The sequence below is a fragment of the Sceloporus undulatus genome, chromosome 4, assembly GCF_019175285.1.
Source record: "Sceloporus undulatus isolate JIND9_A2432 ecotype Alabama chromosome 4, SceUnd_v1.1, whole genome shotgun sequence".
Taxonomy (NCBI): Eukaryota; Metazoa; Chordata; class Lepidosauria; order Squamata; family Phrynosomatidae; genus Sceloporus; species Sceloporus undulatus.
The window spans coordinates 249,278,030-249,298,874 of NC_056525.1; the positions used below are offsets into that span (position 1 = coordinate 249,278,030).

General features: G+C 41.9%; 1 protein-coding gene across 2 annotated transcripts in view; it reads left to right on the forward strand.

Moving 5' to 3' along the window:
* The window catches only part of LOC121928593 (protein EFR3 homolog A), a 68,092-nt gene that overhangs the window by 16,973 nt on the left and 30,274 nt on the right, over nt 1-20,845 (forward strand). For both annotated transcript variants that reach the window (XM_042463510.1, XM_042463511.1), the window contains exons 3-10: nt 4,767-4,843; nt 5,842-5,969; nt 6,312-6,462; nt 10,245-10,366; nt 11,829-11,978; nt 13,717-13,854; nt 16,125-16,203; nt 17,758-17,893. In XM_042463510.1, the coding sequence (XP_042319444.1) occupies nt 4,767-4,843; nt 5,842-5,969; nt 6,312-6,462; nt 10,245-10,366; nt 11,829-11,978; nt 13,717-13,854; nt 16,125-16,203; nt 17,758-17,893 (981 nt within the window). The remainder of the gene's footprint in view (nt 1-4,766; nt 4,844-5,841; nt 5,970-6,311; nt 6,463-10,244; nt 10,367-11,828; nt 11,979-13,716; nt 13,855-16,124; nt 16,204-17,757; nt 17,894-20,845) is intronic.

The window sequence follows — 20,845 nt, forward strand, 5'->3', positions numbered from 1 at the left end:
GCTAGAGGAGTCACACTGGAATAGTACCTCTTTAAAGCATAGTGTGATAAACATGTGTATAGCTAAACTAGCCCACATATTTATCTCTCTTTTGTTCTTTTAGATTATGGAATACATGGGTTTTTCTCCCCCTGTCTATTATTTTCCATTGTATGAGTCAGAACCTTAGGCCTCTAATACATGGTTGCCTATCTTTGGAAGAGAGATTATTATTTGAAGTGAGAGGCACTTTCTTTTGAATCTTTTCTTATCTCAGTGTGCAAGAAATGTGGACTTAGAAATGTGAATGCTTTTTTGTTCCAGTGTCTCTGGAATGCTTTGTATTTGTGATGCCTTGATTCACTGTGATATCTTACGAGAACAATGTGTGTGAGATTCCTATATCCCTTCCTTTTCTGTACCACATTATCTGGCCTTGACCTTGGAGGCATTGGAAACATCTCTTCTGAAAAGTGTGCTTCTGCAGTGTGAGCCATGCTCTTCTTTTGCTGAGAGCACATTTTAATCAGTACCACTCCTGTTTGGGAAGGAATCAGATCTTTCCGCAAAACACATAGCAGCATGCAATTGAAGTCACATAACAAAAGAAACATATATGGAAGTGTGCAAAGTTGGTGTGTGGATGTGAGTTTAGTTGAATGACATTTGGCAGTTGCTTATGTAGATTTTATGACCTCTTTTGCTTTAACTAAAATTATACAGTAACTAAAAATATCCTTTTAAAGTTAACAATTTGTGTCATATGCATGCTCATTCTGAGTCTCAGTACAGGAGCAGTGGTAATCCTCACGGGCTGTTTAAATCCTTATCTTCACATTACAGATCTGCAAGTGCTAGATCAGAATTCATGAACATTTTGACAGAAATCCTTCATAGGTGGTAAAATCCAAAATAGACATCGGTGATACCATTACTAAGCTGGAAATAATCATGCAAGAGCAGCAAAGGTGACATTGTTGTAGTCACAAGCCTGCAGGTCTGTGTCTTGTAGTTTGCATAACCTCTAACTGTCCTGACTTGGCAGGGACAGTACTAATTAATCCTCTGTCATCTCACTTTTTCAGCTGTTTTTGAAAGGTCCCACTTTCTCTCTCCTCCTCTCACATTTTCCATTGTCACTGGCCTAGTTTGGTCACTGCAGATTGAATTGAAAACCCAAAATTAGTTTGCAAACAGTTAACTCTGGAGGGGGGTGATGATGGAAGGGAGGGACTCTTGTCCTTCTCCATAGGCTCAGGCAAAAGCAAGCTGCTGCAGCTTCTCCTAGTTTTTGTGGCCTTCCTCATTTATAACCTTTCATGTCTTGACCACACTCTGATGTTGCTCAGCCACACCTGTCCCAGTTTTTATCTGTGAAATGTTGCAGGATACTGTATGTCATAGTGTATTTCAAACCCTTGAAATAAATAAATAGTGGAACTTATCTCTCAGCATTTTAAACCGGCTCCAGCCTCCTGAGATGGAGGCGGGGATTATTGCACACTGAATCACCACCGAATCGCCTCCCGCCATCAGCCCAGGTCCCAGCCGCTCTCCACCAGCATGTTTTAGAAGTCAGAAAGCTTTCCAACTTCTACAAAGTGCTTGTGTGTGGTCTAGGGACTTATACCTGTCCTTTTCATGTTATTTCTGCCTTTGTAATAAATAAATAAATACTGGGAACACATCTACTTTATCAACGGAGGTGCACCTGTATGCACAGAGGATGTTCATTTTTAGAGCTAAAATGTTGAAATCCAGAGCTGGAGAAATCCTTGGTACCATTAGCCATCCAGGAAGAATTTTGTCCTTATTTAAAAATAAGCAATTTGGGAGACAGGTGTCAACTTGTAGGCAAGGTTTTTCATCTTCATAACCTTGTCCTTTCTAAGCATCCGTGCTTGTTTTTCTTTCAATCCGTATCAATTCTCCAGTTGTGCATTCATTACCAAATGGGCAGACCAGGTTACGTACCTGCCACGTGGGGCCGTCCGGATGCTTTTCTTTCCAGCGACTTGGCATTGTTAAGGGAATTGGATACACGGGGCTCACATGCGTTGGGCACCTTGTCACACGCAGGGCTCATCACATAAGCGCTCTGTTGCCTGTCCTGGAATTAGGCTTTGCAAAGCTTGCACTGGAGGGTGGCAGGAAGGTGGACAGGTGCAGCTGCAGAAAGGTAGAATTGCAGGAGCTGGGAAAGAGCAAGATGAAGACGTACGTAGCTGTTCCAGTAGCCGAGCAAGAAAAATCCTACGACTACAATCCTGCTTGGGAGCCTGGACCATGTGTGTGTTTTGGTAGGTGGACTCTTCAGCCATCCGACCTGCTTATTCCTTCCTGTTCTCTTATGCTGATGAGAAAGAGTGAAGCTTTCTCCAGAGCATCTGGGAAATAACTGTGTGCCGTGCACAGAACTCCTCTCTTCACCTTCAGTTGGTGCAGTTCAGGTTTTTCTTTTTCCTTTAACCTGGCCTATTGGGTTATTCTTTATTTGAAAGAGTTAAATATTATAAAATAGTTTTAACTTAAATCTCCTTTTCAGAACATTCACATAGAAAAATTGTGCGCTTAATTTTACAGCTGATGTAATTTCAAGCATCATCTTGTTTGTTTCCTTTTACATGTTTCCCCAGACACATACTCTCCAGGTATATCCGCGTTGTTATTGTGTGGACCGGTTGCTGGCATGTTACTATCTCTATATAGCTCCTTAGCCTTAATGCCTATTTGTTTGGTAGAATAGATATTTTCTTGGTTTGGTAAGCTATCTGAAGACATCTGCTAGTGTGTTTTGTATTGAAATCTTGGAAATTTCACCATTTGGAAGCTAGTTTTGCTTACCCCATAGGCTGAAGTTAGCAATATGTAGAGGAGTTAGAGAAAGACATTGCATATAAAGAAGGACAAATGTACTGTATGCCTTAAGGTTAAGCTTTCTAGAATTCATTAGTGGGCTGTTTCATACTCCATGAAAGCAGCTTGCAGTAGCTTTGAATCTGTTAATATTTATTAAGAAGACTTATAGATGGTCTGCTTAATTCACTTTAATTGTATAATCATTATGTGCTCCACAAATTCAGAGACTTCCATTTTAGTATGTTATCATTTGGCTAAATAAATTTTGAAGAATCCAGGGATGAAATTTTCCAGCCTTTGATTCATCTTCCAGATCTTCTCTGTTTTAGTATTCTGGTTCTAGCATTATCAATATTTAATGAAAATTAAGGACATTTCATATCAGTGTAAAGGAATGTTTACATTTATTTTTTTTAAAATCAAGAAATTGATAAAGAATACATTTTCACTGTACTCATTAAGTCTGGCCAGTCAAATTAGAGGTATTCATGGTCTGGAACAGAATCTAGCTCAACATATTTCCAGGCACTGAGTGTGTGTTTTTATGGAAAGACCCCTTTAGTTTGTTGGTGCTACCTTTTCCTCCAGGTAAATAAGATCTTTGAATTTCTGCCATCGTTCTCAGGGGCTTCATTGTAAATATAGACCAGAATTCAACGAGGCAGCTTTGCTGATGGAACTGCTTTGGCCAATGGAACAAAGGGAGATCATTCTCTCCCCGCTTCCATTCCAGTCCTCTTATTTCCTCAATATCTTCCCCAGAAGAAAAATTACTGTTAGGTTAATGCTAGTTTTATTTCATAGAATCACTCGTGAAATCATACTCTTCAACATTACATAGATGAAAACTGGGACACATGTAGTCAAGTAACATCAGAGTGTGGTCAAGCAGCAAGAGTTACGAATGAGGAGAACACACAAGCTAGGAGAGACTGCAGCCGTTTGTTTTGGCCTAGACCACCTGGGAAGGGCAAGATTCCACTCCTCCTCTCCTCTCTCTCCTGCTGAGTGAATTGAGTGCAACTACTTTTGCGCTTTGAACTCAGATTGTAGTGGCATTGTAGTAAGCTGAGGACAAAGGGGGAGGATGACAGAGAAACTGGGACCTTTTATAAGCAGTTGGGCAAGTGGGACGACGAAGGATTAATTAGGACTCTTCCTTTCTGCCAAATCAGAACAGTTGCAGGATATGGTGGAATTGGTGCTGGATTCTGAAATCTATTTACAACTTTGTGCATGCTAAATGCATGGACCTGCAGATGTTCTTGCAGTGGTTTCTGTTCTGTATCAAATAGTCTCTCTGTGTGTGTTGATTATGTTTGAAGTTAAAAGTAATCAAAGCATGTTCTTAGGTATGTGTGGAGATAATTTTTCATCATGTTACACATTAGGAAGTGCATCCCTAAGCATTATAAGGTGATTTTAAATGAGTTTTTGAAGCTGCACAGTATCTCCATAATGCTTTTGTTGTCATCAGTAATCTCAAGTCAGAAGTATTTTGGGAGAGGATCTGCTCTCCAAGTCTTCACTTTTGCACCTCGGTTTGTGCATCTCCTCCCTTCTTTGTTTTCCCCATCAAAATTATGCTTACTGATGATATATCTGAGACACATTTCCACAAATCTGCAGAAGTTTAATATATTCAGCAGTGGTGACATTTCAAATTGATACTCCTTTTGAAGCAAAGTCTCCATCTGTGAAGTCGAAGGCTTTCATGGCCGGCATCCATAGTTTTTTGTGGGGGTCTTTGGACTAAGTGGCCATGTTCTAGAGATGTGGCTGGCATCTCTGAAGATGCCAGCCACAGATGCTGGCAAAACGTCAGGAAGAAACTCTGCTAGAACATGGCCACTTAGCCCGAAAAACACACAAAAAACTAAAGTCTCCATCTCTCAACAGCTTGGTTCTCATAGCAGTTGTTTTTGCAGGAGTTTGCTGCTGCTGTGCTGCCTTGCGTCCCCGTTACAAGCGCCTGGTGGATAACATATTCCCCGAAGACCCCAAAGTAAGTGAGGGTTCACCACATTTTAAGTGCATTTTCACAAGGATGGCTGGCTGGCTAATTGTTCATTGTACCCCCCCCCCCCCCCCCCGCTTCCCAAAACCTTTGGGGGCACACAAGCCCCGTTAAATATAATGGCATAGTAAAATGATGTCCCTAATATAAAACGGCAAAATCAAGGTTTGCTTTTTGGACTTTATCTTTTTTGGAATATTTTCAAGCCATGGATGCTTGAATCCATGGATAAAGAATCTCTGGTTATGGTGGGCTGACTGTATGTTCAGTACAATTTGAAATTCACATTCCAAATAACTAAAATCAATAATCCATGCAGCACTAAATTAATATGAGCTTGAACTGATTTTCTGATTTCCAAAGGCTTTTCTGTATGATCACCACAAGCCTTTTGAATGTCAGAAAAGAGTCAATTAAATGAGCCTCCCTTGTGAGGAAATTCCAGAGCTGAGAACCCCTGTAGAGAAGATCCTTTATTTTACCTCTGTCTATGGTTCCAGCAATGGACATACAGAGAATATGGCAGCCAGTTGCAGGGAATTCAGCAGCCTTTCTGTGGGGTTATCCTTTTGTTGAAGGATATTATTTTCTCAAAAAGCAATTAACTGGAAAACTGTAGCCACCTTGTCATCTTCTGCTGCTGTTGTCATTATCATAGAATCATAGGATCATATTGTCATTTTTATTTATGCTCCACTTTTGCCCTTAAACGGGGACTGAAGGTGGCACTTCATTTGAAGTTCTTAACATGGTCATGTGCCTGTGACATTAGTAAAGACTGCATATGATTGAAGTTCATTAAATCATTCCATTCCATGCTCATTAAACTGTATTATATATCGTTATTCTTAAACCATTATAGTTCCATTATTAGTACATCTATTTTATTTAATTTTAATTTTAAATAAATTTAAAGTTACAGCTTCACTCATATTTCATATCTCATATCATTACATTTATTTATTCTGGGACTTCCATCCTTTCAGGATGGCCTTGTCAAAGCCGACATGGAGAAGCTGACTTTCTATGCTGTCTCTGCCCCAGAGAAGCTTGACAGAATTGGTGCCTATTTAGCAGAGCGGCTGAGCCGGGATGTTGTCAGACACCGCTATGGGTAAGGTCCAAATGCTTCTCTAACCCACTTCAAATGTTTTGTGCCTATTTTTGCCATGTCACTGTTTGTGTTTCCATTGTTGACCTGTGGTGGAAAGCTACTTGCCTCTTTTCCTGGAAGTGAATAAGAATCTCCTGCAGCAAGCGGACAGGGCTGTGTTTGTAAATGAGAAGTGTGTGGGTTCTCTTTCCTCTCAGTCTGTCAGTGCACCACACATTAGCACAGATACGTGGGTGCAAGCCACCTAGAAATAATGTCTTAAGGACTTTGTAATGCCAGTAGATTGATGCACAGAGCTACTCTTGTAAAGGACTTACCTATTTGGTTTCAATTGGCTCTCAGATATGTCTTCATCGCCATGGAAGCCCTGGATCAGCTCCTAATGGCTTGCCATTCTCAAAGCATCAAGCCGTTTGTGGAAAGCTTCCTCCACATGGTGGCCAAGCTGCTCGAGTCTGGAGAGCCCAAGCTTCAAGTTTTGGGAACCAACTCGGTGAGTGAAATTGCCTTGCATTTTTTGTGCTCTGACGGCATCTTGGGGGAAAATGCAGCTTGTGACGGGCAGAGAGCAACAACATTATTCACAAGCACCTGCGTGCAGAAGCCTGCTAATAGCTGCATTGGTGATTGTCCCCATATGCCTGCAGTGAAATATGCATAGGGAAATAGGAGTTGGCAATTCACAGTCGCTCCTTGGCAGTGTAGTCCAGCTGCAATTTAGGAAAGATATTAACAAGCTGGGATACAGAAGAGGGGGCCCAAGATGGTCATAGGTATGGAAACCAAAAGCCTTGTGAGGAATAGCTTAAGGAATTTGGTATGTTTACCGTAGGAGAAGACTGAGAGGTATGATAGCCATCACTAAATATCTGAAGGGATATCATGTAGCACAGTGCTACTTAAAGTGGTGATCTGTGGGCCAGTGCCAGTCCCCAAGCTGAAGGTACACAGCAAGTTTTCAGGAAAGCAAAAACCTGTTGTAGACAATTGGCATAAATATGGTACCACTCTCAGGCACATGGAAGGGGGGACCCTGCTGTTTTTTTTCTAGTGCCACAGAAACTAGGACATAAATCAGTGGATTCAAATTAGAAGGAAGAGATTCAACCTAAACATTAGACAGAACATCCTGACAATAAGAGCTATTTGACAGTGCAATGGATTTCCTCAGATGGTAGTGGGCTCTTAATTTGAGGTCTCTAAACAGAGGTCAGATGGCCATCTCTCAGAGATACTTTAGCCGTGGATTCCTGCACTGGCAGGAAGTTGTGCTAGAAGACCCTTCAGGTTCCTTCCAAGTCTATGATTCTATATAATAGCCTTGAATTTGGAGATGTGGTGAACCGCTGCTTAATTAAGACATGGCCTTCAGCTTGTTTAAACTTTCTAATGTGTTAGCATCTTTTCGGTGATCTGTTAGTAATAATACAAAAAAGTGCAGGTGACTGAATTAAAAGAAAAATGAGCAAGATGCTGCCTTCATCATGATTCAGGAAAGTGAAAAGTTGCCCAAAGCTTTGCCCCATTCACTGATTAGTAGGTACTGGGAGGTTTATCTTGTTTTTCTTAGGCACGTTACAGACTGCCTGAAAATGGCGGTCTGCCGGCGCTGCCGGTTGCTGCATCCAGGAACCGCAGCGGTCAAACCGTGTGGTTCCTGGATGCAACAAAAAGAAGCCGCAAAAAGCGGCTTCTTTTTGCGCCCTGGAAGTGGTGCCGCAAATGGCCAATGGCGCACTCGCAACGTCACTTCCGTCGGACATGTAGAACAGGCGCCACCATTTTGTACGTCCCCAGGACATACTAGGGTTGGGGCGTGCGTAAAGGACACCCTTTCTTAACCCTAGTACGTCCTGGGGACGTACTTTATGCCCGTGTGGAACGGGCCATAGAAATGAAGCTGTTGGTGGGTGAACCAGCTTCTAAATATAGAATGAATTTAGAAGACATATAGGTTTCCTGCCCATAAAGAAAATCTCATTCAGGTGTATTAAGAAATACTCATTCACAAGAGCAACCTAGGTTGGGGAGATGAAGCTGCTCCCTTCTCCAACCATGGAATGAAATTGAAAATTGGTTACTCACCGTGATCACATATAAAATGCTTTCAGAAGACATAGTTTCTCCTAGCTAGCTTAGCATCTAGACAGCTATCCTGAGCTATGGATAAACCACTGGAAGACTATCTTTGCTTTTCTGTTCCTTTGCTTCTGGGCTGTATTACAGACATCTCTGTCCATTAGATGCAAAGCCAAGAACTTACTTTACATTTCTTCAGTAGGTATGAGCAAGACTTTAAATTGAAGCTTGGTGTGCCTTATCTGCTGAGTGGAAGGTATTCTGTTACCTCATCATTATTGCTGCATTAGTGATGAGTATACCATGGGCTTCTGCATCCTGGTTGTCATGCTATACCACCTGTGATACAGTTTCATAGTAACAGAATCTAGCCACTGTGACTCCAAAAGTCTGCATTTTGCAGGAATGTGCTCTATAAATAGCTAAAATGTCACTGAGACTCAAGCTTAGTGTTAGAATGGATGCTCCCCAGAACCAGGTGGATGGGGTGAATCGAAGAACAGAGTTGGAGAGCCCAGGTGGGTTCAAAACTAATGTTCCCTCTGTGGTGCTCAGCTGAGATCTTCCTTGTGTTGCTTCAAAACAAAACAAAAACCCAACAGCATGAAAACACTTATATCCAGCCTTTTAACTTGAAAGAGAGCCAGCATGATGTAGCGATTTGAGCGTTGGACTAGAACCAGACCACAAAAACAGGTGTATAATGCAATTAAATTATGTATGGCTGCTTATGTACACATGTAATACATAGCTGATTATACAATTGAAGAAGCTTATCTTCTGGCAAAACAGAAAAGAAAATTATCTAGGGATATTCTAACAAATGGTGCTGTCTGCTGACAATTTCTACAATTGTGGGCTGTGGTTGATAATACTGTAATTCATTTTCAACAATTGGGAAGTATTCCTTTCTGTATACTACTCTGTTTAATTTATCTATGTAATATAGTTTTTGATACATACTGAACCAAATTTGCATTGTAAGTTTCATTATTACATGTGTATATAAACAGCCATACATAGTTTAATTGCATTATATGCTTATTTTTGTGGTTTGGTATTAATTCCTCTGTGGTTTGTGTTTACTTGGGTACTTCTGTTGGACTAGAACTCTAGGAGACCAGAGTTTGAATCTCTGCTCAGCCATGAAAACCTACTGGATGACTTTGGGCAAGCCACACTCTCTCAACCTCAGAGGAAGGCAATGACGACAAACCCCTGCTGAACAAATCTTGCCAAGAGAGCCCTGTGATTGATTCACCTTAGGGTTTCTATAAGTCAGAAACAACTTGAAGGGGATGCATGTGGCTGTTATGCTGGATGCATAGAAGGAAAGCTGGTCATTGATAGTGGAGTACATTACTGATTTTTTGTTAGTGGAGTACATTACTGATTAGAAAAGAATTCAGCAAAAGTAATCTCTGCTGCTGGGAACAAAGAGGACTGCGGATCAACTGATTTCATATTGCTACCACTCAGCAAAGGAGTCTGGATTGGCAGCAGAAAGTGAAGACGATACTGCAGACTAAGTATGTAGAGAGATCTTGTAGTAACTTTGAGATTAACTGAAAGAAAGAAGTTGGCAGTTTGAGCTTTCTTAGACTTAAGTCAGTTTACTCAGATGCATTCCTCACCAAATGCATCTGAGGAAGTAGACTAAAGTCTACAAAAGCTCATGCTGCCAACTTGTTTCTACATATTGATTCTACATATTGATTCTACTACAGACTAACAGGGCTATACTATTCATGTCCTGAACAGAGGAGGGAAGGGGAAGAAGCGGGTCCCAGATGACAGCAGACCCACTGTTCCCAGAATTATTAGAAGAACTCAGAGAAAATTTAATAAAGGACTGTCAGAAAGAATGATCCTCAGCATAGGAACCTGCAAAAGTTATGATTCGTAACAAACTCCATTCATGATATTGAGAACAATGGAGAACCATTTTAAATTGATCTAAATTCTGTTAACTGTTTAATTCTATTTTAACTTTTTAAATGTTTTAACTGATACATGTTTTGATCTGCATCATTTAATTTTTGTAAGCCACCTTGAGTCTCAGTTCTGGGTGAAAGATGGCATGTGAATCAAATAATTGTAACTGTAATTGGGAAGTGCTGCATTTTAGGAGGCTGGAAGATGCTAAGACTCATCTCATTCATGTTCTCTGAAGCATTTTTCCTTTCTCTCCTGCAGTTTGTCAAGTTTGCAAACATTGAAGAGGACACACCTTCCTACCACCGCCGCTATGACTTCTTTGTATCTCGCTTCAGTGCCATGTGCCATTCTTGCCATAATGACCCGGAAATACGGAATGAGTAAGTAAAAATGTACAGGGTAGGCTGGGTATATGGATGGGTGGGAACACCTTTGGGGATTTATTTATTTATTTATTTATTTGTATCCCTTCTTTTTCCTTGGATCTTGTATGGAGCAAGGTGGGATATAAATGAAATTAATAATCACAGCAGTTGGACTCAGGGCAGCTTGTTGTTGTTGTTGTTGTTGTTGTTGTATGCCTTCAAGTCATTTCCAACTTACGGCAACCTACAACCCTCAGGGAGTTTTCTTAGCAAGATTTGTTCAGATGGGTTTTGCTTTTGCCTTCCCTTGAGGCTGAGAGAGTATGACTTGCCCAAGGTCACCCAGTGGGTTTCCGTGGCTGAGTAGGGATTGAACCCTGGTCTTCCAGAGTCCCAGTCCAGCACTCAAACTACTACACCATGCTAGCACTCCTCAGGGCAGTTTACAAAATATTTAAACCAGAATAGATTAAAAGCATACTAAACATACAAAAACATCTATAAAATACGTTTTAAATTAATTTTAAATGCAATTAAACAATTTATAGAATTACGAACATTTAAAAATTCATTAATAGACAGGATATAAAAACAAACAGCACACTATTAAAAGCCTATTGCAGGCAATTCCTTAACACCTGTTGGAATAGGAAAGTTTTCACTTGCCTACAGATAACTTGCCATCCTAGGCTATTTAGGGAGAGAGCTTTAAAGTCTGGGAGCAGCCACTGAGAAGACATTGCCTTCCCTTCTACCCTCTAAATATGCCTGGGAAAGCAGTAGGACTGACAGAAGGGCCTTCCCCAAAGATACTAAGAGCATGGGAAAGATCATATAGGGAGATATGGTCCCTTCAGGTATCCTGGATCTGGGCTGCATAGGGCTTTTAAAATCATAACCAGCACAATGAAATTGCGCTCCAAAAATCCCAGCAGCCAGTGGAGCTGTAGCAGCAAAGAAACAGTAGCCAGTCCTTGTAGCCAGTCCCAGTCAACAATCTGGCTGCAGCTTTTGGGGCCAACTGAAGTTTCTGAGCACTTTTTATATTGATTCCCTAAAAATCCCTGGTTATTGAAGCCATATTTAGTGACAGGGCCAGAAATCTCCCTAGAAAAATGCTTTGCCAAGCATGCTCAGCGAAGTTTCATCATATGCTTTTTCAGGGGATGCCAGGTCTTCAACTGCAATTTGTGGATCAAGTGACATTAAAGGGAAGCTGAGCTCACTCCACAGGTCAAAACAGAACATAAAACTGAAAAAAATTACCCCCACCCAGAAATATGCTGACTCTTGTTTTTGTTTGTTCATCATGCCCTTGTAATGTCATCAAAGGCTATCTTATATGTCTTTGTTCCTGAGTCTCAGCCATTGGATTTGCCAGGCCAGCTGCCGGTTGGCAAAGTAAACCTTCAGGCCTTCTGTTCCCACTCTTCTTCCTTCCTTCCTTTTATGAAAATGCCATTGCTTTTCCTGCCAGGATCCGAATTGCTGGAATCAGAGGCATCCAGGGGGTGGTTCGCAAAACTGTGAATGATGAGCTCCGAGCCACCATATGGGAGCCTCAGCATATGGACAAGATTGTTCCCTCATTGCTTTTTAACATGCAGAAAATAGAAGATGTTGACAGGTAGGTCTGTCTCTCAGATGTCTGGGTTCCTTTCCCACCTTGCCCTGCTTCTGGGAGCAAAATGAGTGACTGAGAAGAGACTACAGTGGTACCCCGGGTTACGAAAATAATTCGTTCCGCCGCCGCGTTCGTAACCCGAAATGCTTCGTAAGCCGAAAAAGCCATAGGCGCTAATGGGGAAAAGCCGCGATTTCGTGCGAAATAGCGCCGAAAAGCACCAAAATTTTTTTCGTAACCCGAAAAAACCTTCGTAACCCGGAACAGTTTTTTCCTATTGATTTTTTTCGTAACCCGGAAATTTCGTAAGGCGGCGCATTCGTATCCCGGGGTACCACTGGGGGCCATGTGACAGAGATGCAGTAACTATATCCTTTCTGTAAACCAGGGACAGGCAAAGTGCAGCCTGCTGGTCCCAGAAAGCCCCCAGGGCTGTTTTTGTGGCCTTCAGGAGTTAATTTGTTGATTCAGAATGCCTCCAAACAACCTCTAGGGCAGTGGTTCCCAACCTGTGGGTCGGGACCCCTTTGGGGGTCGAACAGCCCTTTCCCAGGGGTCGCCTAAGACCATCGGAAAACACATATTTGCATGTAGCAATGAAAATAATTGTATGGTTGGGGGTCGCGACAACATGAGGAACTGTATTAAAGTGTCACGGCATTAGAAAGGTATGGAACCACTGCTCTAGGGTCTATGGAGGGCATTTCCATTATGTGCGGAGTCCCCCTGGGCCTCTCCCCAGGGTTTTAAAAAAATCAAATGATCAAGAAAAAAAAATATATATTTTGCTCCCAAATGCCTTCTATGGGGATGTGGGGTGCTTTCCCATCACATTTCAGCCAATTTAGGCCCTTTTATTTTGAATCAGACATTACTTCCTGTTATTAAGCACCAATGCATGGTGAAAATAACACCCATGTGCCCTAGGGGACATTTGGGGGCATTTGAAGCCAAAACATATTTTAAAATTTTTTTTTATTTTTATTCTTAGTTTGGGGGGGGGGGGGGGGGGGGGGGGGATGTGTCCCTCCAAGGTTTCCTGAGGGTGGGATAATGCAGCCCCTACCCTTCCGCTGTTGCCCACCCCTGCTTCAGATCATATACCATGGACAAATGAGGCCCTTGTTAGAACTATGAAAGTATAGTGTCCAGATCAAGAGAAGTAATAGTGCCACTGCATTCTGCTTTGGTCAGGCCCCACCTGGAATATTGTGTCCAGTTCTGGGCGCCACAATTCAGAAAGGATGTTGAGAAACTGGAACGTGTCCAAAGGAGGGCAACTAAAATGGTGAAGGGTCTGGAAACCATGCCCTATGAGGAACGACTCAGGGAGCTGGGGATGTTTAGCCTGGAGAAAAGAAGGTTAAGAGGTGATATGATAGCCCTGTTTAAATATTTGAAAGGATGTCATATTGAGGAGGGAGCAAGCTTGTTTTCTGCTGCTCCAGAGAACAGGACTCGGAACAATGGATGCAAGCTGCAGGAAAAGAGATTCCACCTGAACATTAGGAGGAACTTCCTGACAGTAAGGGCTGTTCAACAGTATTCCTTGGAGATTTTGGTAGAGACTCCTTGGAGGTCTTTAAACAGAGGCTGGATGGCCATCTGTTGGGGATGCTTTGATTGAGAGTTCCTACATGGCACAAAGGGGTTGGACTGAATGGCCCTTGAAGTCTCTTCCAACTCTACAATTCTATGATTCTAACTTGATGATCCCAACTGATTCTGTGTCTTCTTGCAGTCGAATCGGGCCACCCTCCTCTCCAACTGGCGGTGATAAAGAGGAGAATCCAGCTGTGCTTGCTGAGAACTGCTTCAGAGAACTGCTGGGCCGTGCCACTTACGGGAACATGAATAATGCTGTCAGGCCAGTCTTTGCGTAAGTGGAAACCTTCAATATCTTCTGAAGTTCACCAGGGGCAAAATTTATTATTATCACCTAACCATCTGTCTCTGCAAGCTAGAAACCAGTCTGGAACATCTGTTTATTCAAAATAAGAGGACATAGTGTGGTGTAGTGGATCAAGCATGGAGCTGGATAGCAGAGTCCTGGAGGAAGAGAAATGAGGTTGCTGGAGATCTGACAGAGCAATTGAATTTCACTTCCCTGGCTGCCAGGTGCTGCCTGGTTGCTTCCCTCTGGGCCAGGAAAAAGGTAGCAGCAACATCACTGAGGCTTAGCAATGGTCAGGGATGAGGGTTGGATGTGGCATTTGCAAGTAGTGACTATCTCCTTGCACAGTGTTAAAGGACAGGCCTATGTATGCAGAACTCCCTAACAAGATTCTGGCTGTCTTTCCAAATTCAGTTCCCCTGCCGCTAGGCAGGGAATCAGCTCTGGTGCTGAAGTGCACGAAACCTGTAAACTGATGGGATTTGTTTGTTTTTCCATGAGTATGCAGCCCTGCTCATGTGCTCCTTTGTGGCTGCATCACTTTTTCCAAATCCCTGAAGGCTCCAGTTGCAGCTAACAAATCAGGTTGTTGATCAAAGTTCTACCGTATTTTTACAGTGGCTTAGGGAAGATGTTATGGCACAACCACAGACTGTTTTGCTTTTTGTCCTTTTCTTGTCCTTATAAAAAGGTGTGTGGCAACTGACCTTTCTTCAGGAGTGAGCTGGGAAGGGTGGAAATGTTACGGGAAGAGGAGCATATTTTGTAAGGCAATAAATTGTAAATCCCTGGCAGGCTCGTAGGGATCTGGAGGTTATTTTAATAGTTTGGTTTAACAACAGATGGTCATCATCTTTACCTTCATGGGGTGGAATATCCTTGCAGAAACCTTCCCCCCGGCTTTTTGTGGGAGATATGCAAGGCACCAGATCTTAACTTTCATAAAGAGTTCTGTAAAAAGCTTAAGAACCATTGTCAATTGGGCAGTTGTATGGGGGGGGGGGGGAGGAGCCAAATTCCTTCCGCATGGGCCCCACTCCCAGCCCAAATACCTCCACTTTCCTCTGCAGTCCCTCTCAAACTGGTGACAGAGGTGATACTGCATTATTTCCTATCACCGTTTTGAGAGGGACTGCAGAGGAAAACAGAGGTATTTGGCAGTAGTATGGGATTCTCAGTGTAGGTATAGGGGGGCTGGGAGTATTTCCATACATTTGGGGACTTTCTGTGTGGCTTGAGGGCTAAATTTGCTCAAAAGCGTGTTATTTAAAAAAAAAACATTTAGGAGGAGGCTGGGGGACTTTTTGGGTGGACTCTGGGTGTCCTGTCCTTAATCAGGGTGAGAATCAAGGAGTCTTCCTGGTGTTATTCTGTTGCAACTCCCATCAACCCCTAGCCAGTGAAAGTAATGGTGAGGACTGTTGGAAGTTATATACTTTACAAAATCCAGAGGGCCACACACAGTATCTGTCCACGATTTAGGAGACCACCACACATTATATGTATGTTTGTCCTCCATAGTTGGTGTAATCTGTGCATATTTGCTCCTTGGGCATCTGCATATGCTCTAGTTATGTGGGACCCTATTCCTTTCTTGCTCACTACCAGAGAGTAACTTGAGGAGTGAAATTGCAAATTGCCTAATCATGCACCCTTCAGATTTGTTGTTGTTGTTGTTGTTGTTGTTGTGTACCTCCAAGTCCTTTTTGACTTATTGGGACTCTTAAGGAGAACCTATCGTGACACACTATGTGCAGGGTTTGTATCTGAGCATCTGTATAAAAATATGTTCTAAGAAGCATCTCTGAGGGACTCCTGTCTTATTCCAAGACATGCAGGTCCTTTCAGTACAGTAAGTCTCCTTCCTATTTCAGATCATTTGAGAGTCTTGAGCACCACAGAGTGGGAGTTTTTATTTGAAAAGGATCAGCTGAAATAGAAAGGACAGGGATGGGATTTTCAGAGTTCTTGTCCTAGATATGCCAAAGACCATGAGCGCCCAAAAGCAGTGGGACCACCCAAATAGACTGTGTGAAGGCAAGTGGTCTTCCACACATGAACCAGCCTTAAAATTGTGTCTTCTTAACTCTCACCAGTATTTTGTTGTTGAAATAAAAACATTGCTAACAAAGACATTTCCTTTCACTTTTAAAAAAAATATTTATGCTTCATAATTATAGCCAGAGCAATATCATCTTTTCCAATGAAATTAGGTGTTTAATTAACAAAAACGATGGTTTTTCTTGTTTCAACAGACATTTAGGCCATCACAAGCTGTGGGATCCCAATGAATTTGCTGTCCATTGCTTTAAAATCATTATGTATTCCATACAGGTACTTTTCCCCTGTACCTTTGTCATAACAAAATTGCTTTTAGATTGGGCGGGTGGGGGATGTATGTGGCTGGAATCAGCATGTGTTGAGTGCAATGCTGGAGAAAAAGAAATGGTTTTCCCAATGTTTATGTTGCTGGAAGATTTACTCTGAGCTATTTATTCTGAGTTATTTATTTAACTCTCTCACCTCTCAGGTTCTCAGAAACCTTATCTGTTTTTATGATGAAGAAATTAATATTTTTTAAAAGTGTATTTTGAATGTCCTGTATTGGAGTTTTGTGCCAAGCTGAAAACTTTCCTGTTCCATCAACCTTTGGGAAATTATTTTTTTTTAAATTATATAGCATATCATACCTATAAAATGGACCATAGTTTCTGATTTTTCAGAACACGCTTCTTTTTAATATCTACATATTAACATTAATGCATCTGAGGAATTAGACTGAAGTTTACAAAAGCTCATGCTGCCAATTTCTTTCAGTTAGTCTCAAAGGTGCTACAAGATCTCTCTACGTACTGATTCTACAGATTAACATGGCTATATCTTTTAATATTAACATTAAATTAGTTTTCATTAAGTTTATTCTGACATTCAACAATCTGGGCCCCAGGCATATTATCAAGCAATTTTTTAGTTTTCATTAAGTTTATTCTGACATTCAGCAATTTGGGCACCAGGCATATTATCAAGCAATTTTTTTCACTGTGGTCCAGAACACACTGCAGAAATAATCCAGTTTGAGGCTGCTTTTTAACTGGGAACTGTAGTTTTGTGAGATGTTTAGTCTTCTCTGTCAAAGAGCTCTGGTGCCACTATAAACTACAATTTCCAGGATTCCCTAGCACTGAGCCAGGGCAGTTGAAGTAGTCTCAAACTGGATTATTTCTGCAATGTGTTTTGGATGTGTGCCTACACTGTTTCTGTAGTTTATAAGAAATCATTTTCACTAGTAACAGAGCCTGTGATTTATCATATATTGCTTTCATACATTTGTTTTAAAATGACATATTGTGTTCTTTAAGTTCTTTCTCTTAAACCCACACTGCCTTTTTTGGGACCACCAAAGAGTCAATCCTCTTGTCATGGACCTTTAAGGTGCCATTCTCATTTTATGTTATTCTTTCTGCCATTTATCATATTTCTTTCCTCCAGTTTATCATGTGACTCTTCTAAGGGCACTGTGTAGGGCAGATATTCATGTCCAGTGGACCTTTGTTATACGCTGGGGTTTGGTTCCAGGATCCCCCGTGTATAACAAAATCCATGTATATACAAGTCCCATTAAATATAATGACATAGCAAAATGGTATCCCTTATAAAAAAAGGAAAACCAAGGTTTGATATTTGAAATTATACTTTTTTTTGAACATTTTCAAACCATGTATGCTTGAATCCATGTATAAAAAATCTGTGTATAAGAAGGGGCGACTGTACTGTGTTCTTTACAGCATTTGTGACTGTTGGGTATTATTTGACATTATCATCTGTAAAACATGGAAGGGCAATTCTGAAAGACTATAACAAGGTTTAAACGTTTCCTTCTGCTTCCAGGCACAGTATTCCCATCATGTGATACAGGAGATTCTGGGGCATCTCGATAGCTGTAAGCGAGCCTCTCCTCGAGTCCGAGCAGGCATCATCCAGGTCCTGTTGGAGGCTGTGGCCATTGCTGCTAAAGGATCCATTGGTAAGTTTGATTAAAAGAATATTACACTTAAAGCCTGGGAGAGCCAGTGTGGTGGAGTAGTCTGAGTGCTGGATTAGGACTCCGGGGTGTAGCTACACTGCAGAATTAAAGCACTTGGACTCCACTTCCACTGCCATGACTTGTTCCTACAGAACACTGGGATTTGTAAATTGATGAGGTATTCAGCCTGGTCTGTCAGAGTGCTCTGGTGCCTGAGGAAACTACAAATCCCAGGATTCTAAAGAGTAGAGTCATGGCAGTTAAAATAGTGTCAAGTTGCTTTAATTCTGCGATGTGGCTACACCCCAGAAGACTAGGTTCAAATCTTCACCTGACCATGGACAGGGACGTAGTCAGGATTTTAGGAAGGGGGGGGGTCCAGAATAAGTGCCACCATTATAATGGGGCTTGGGTGCAGCGGCACAGCAGCACATACCATTCATTTTTCTAATGGAAGGGAGGGGGGTCCGGACCCCAAGATCCTCCCCCCTTGGCTACGTCCTTGCCATGGATACACAGGGGGTGACTGTAGGCCCCCCCCCCCCCCCCCCCCCCAACAGATTTAGAAAAGAAAACCCCATGACAGATGTGCCTTCGGAGTACCATAAATTGAAAAGGAATGAAGGCATACAACAATAACTTTAAAGCCTGGGAAACTGAGGCAAGATCTAGTTGGCCATGGCAATGCAGATTAGACAGTGGAAACCTGGATTGTTTCTGGTCCTTATGTTGGCTTTTCTCTCCCTGTTACAGAGTACAGTACCTCCTTTTGACAGCTTTGGGTTTTTGTGTGCTACAGTTAATATATCTTTGTCAGTGGCTTGTGACAGGAAGCTATTCTAGTAAACAAAGGTGTGACTCAGTAGTTGTGTGAGAAGACATCTGTTCGCTGAGGGCAGGGATTCTTGAAGAAGTAATCACAGTGTGGAAGGACAAATTGCTGAGATGAAATAGTAGGCTCAGGTCTTCAGTGGAGTCCAGTGTAGAGCTGGCAGGAAGAGTCAGATTTTCAAAGCAAAGCTGGGACTGGCAGAAGGATCCTGAAGCAAGGGGAATATGCTATGCCTGGAAAAGACAAACAGTGAAAACAAATGATTGCATGGTTTTTTGTGCAATAAATGGATTCTCAGGAAGCACTTTTTTGTGATGGTGCATTGCGTCAAACTCTCATGAAGAAAGACATAGAGACTGCTCACCCAGATGGTAAGGCTATCCATGTTCCTCAGTGCAGATGTAGTTGATGTGATTAATGAAGAGTGCTAACCTCAAGGAAGGTGATTCTTCCTCTTGATAGCTGTGGTTGTTTTTATATTTTATATAACCTGTTTTGTCTTGTTTTAAAGTTTGACTGCTCCTGAAAGAGGAATTCACTCTAGCTGAGCTGCTGATTAAACCAGTGTGATAGAATTGTTGCTTGTTGATCTGTTGTTGGTTTAGGTGTTATTTTCTTGAAATAAATTACTTTTTAAAATCTAGTTTGAACGCAGCATTCAGAGGGAGAATGCCTTGAGTCCTTCAAATAAATTCTTTTCTTACCTTTGAGAAAAGCTTGGCTTGCTATTGCCTGTGATTCAGTTCATTGATTATATTAGTTGATACTTTTACCTATCCACAGCAATGCATTGAAAACATATACTGTATATTGAAAAAGCAAGCTGCTGGTCACAGTTGGATTTTGTATAACTATACAAGTTTTCTCCCACCCTTCATCTTCAGAAGCAGACCAAGATACAGTTGTTCATACATTACGCCAGCCCATGGTGAACAAACCAATGGCTTTGAGCAGTGGTTCTCAAATTTGGATGCCCAAATGTAACTGGTTGACCGGCCGAACCCAAAGAGTGCTCAACAATGGCTCCTTTTCATCCTGGAGAGAAGTGACCAGTGGGGTGTCCAGTGGGGCTCTGTCCTGGGCCCAGTGCTATTCAACATCTTTATCAATGACCTGGATGACAGAATTGGGAGCATACTTATCAAATTTGCAGATGACACCAAATTAGGAGGAATAGCTAATACCCCAGAGGACAGGATCAAGATTCAAAATGACCTGAATAGACTAGAAAACTGGGCCACAGCTAACAAAATGAAATTCAACACAGAGAAATGTAAAGTATTGCACTTAATAAATAAAATGCACAGATATAGGATGGGTGACACTTGGCTGAATAAAACTATGTGTGAAAGGGATCTAGGAGTCCAAGTAGACCACAAGTTGAACATGAGTGAACAGTGTGATGCGGCAGCTAAAAAGGCCAATGCAATTTTAGGCTGCATCAATAAAAGTATAGTGTCTAGATCAAGAGAAGTAATAGTGCCACTGTATTCTGCTTTGGTCAGGCCCCACCTAGAATATTGTGTCCAGTTCTGGGCGCCACAATTCAGAAAGGACATTGAGAAACTGGAGCGTGTCCAAAGGAGGGCGACAAAAATGGTGAAGGGTCTGGAAACCATGCCCTATGAGGAACGACTCAGGGAGCTGGGGATGTTTAGCCTGGAGAAAAGAAGGTTAAGAGGTGATATGATAGCCCTGTTTACATTTTGAGGATGTCATATTGAGGAGGGAGCAAGCTTGTTTTCTGCTGCTCCAGAGAACAGGACCCGAACAATGGATGCAAGCTCAGGAAAAGAGCTTCCACCTGAACATTAGGAGTACTTCCTGACAGTTAGGGCTTGTTCGACGTGGAATGCACTTCCTGGAGGGTGAGTCTCCTTCCTTGGAGGTCTTTAAACAGAGGCTGGATGGCCATCAGTCAGGGATGCTTTGATTTGGATTTCCTGCATGGCAGAATGGGGCTGGACTGGATGGCCCTAGTGGTCTCTTCCAACTCTATGATTTTATGATTCTATGATTCTATGAAATAATTATCAAGAGCTGGGAGTTCAGAGGAGAAGGACAATGGAAGCAGGAAAGCAGCTTTAAATTTTAGAGGATGAAACAATAATTTGACTTCA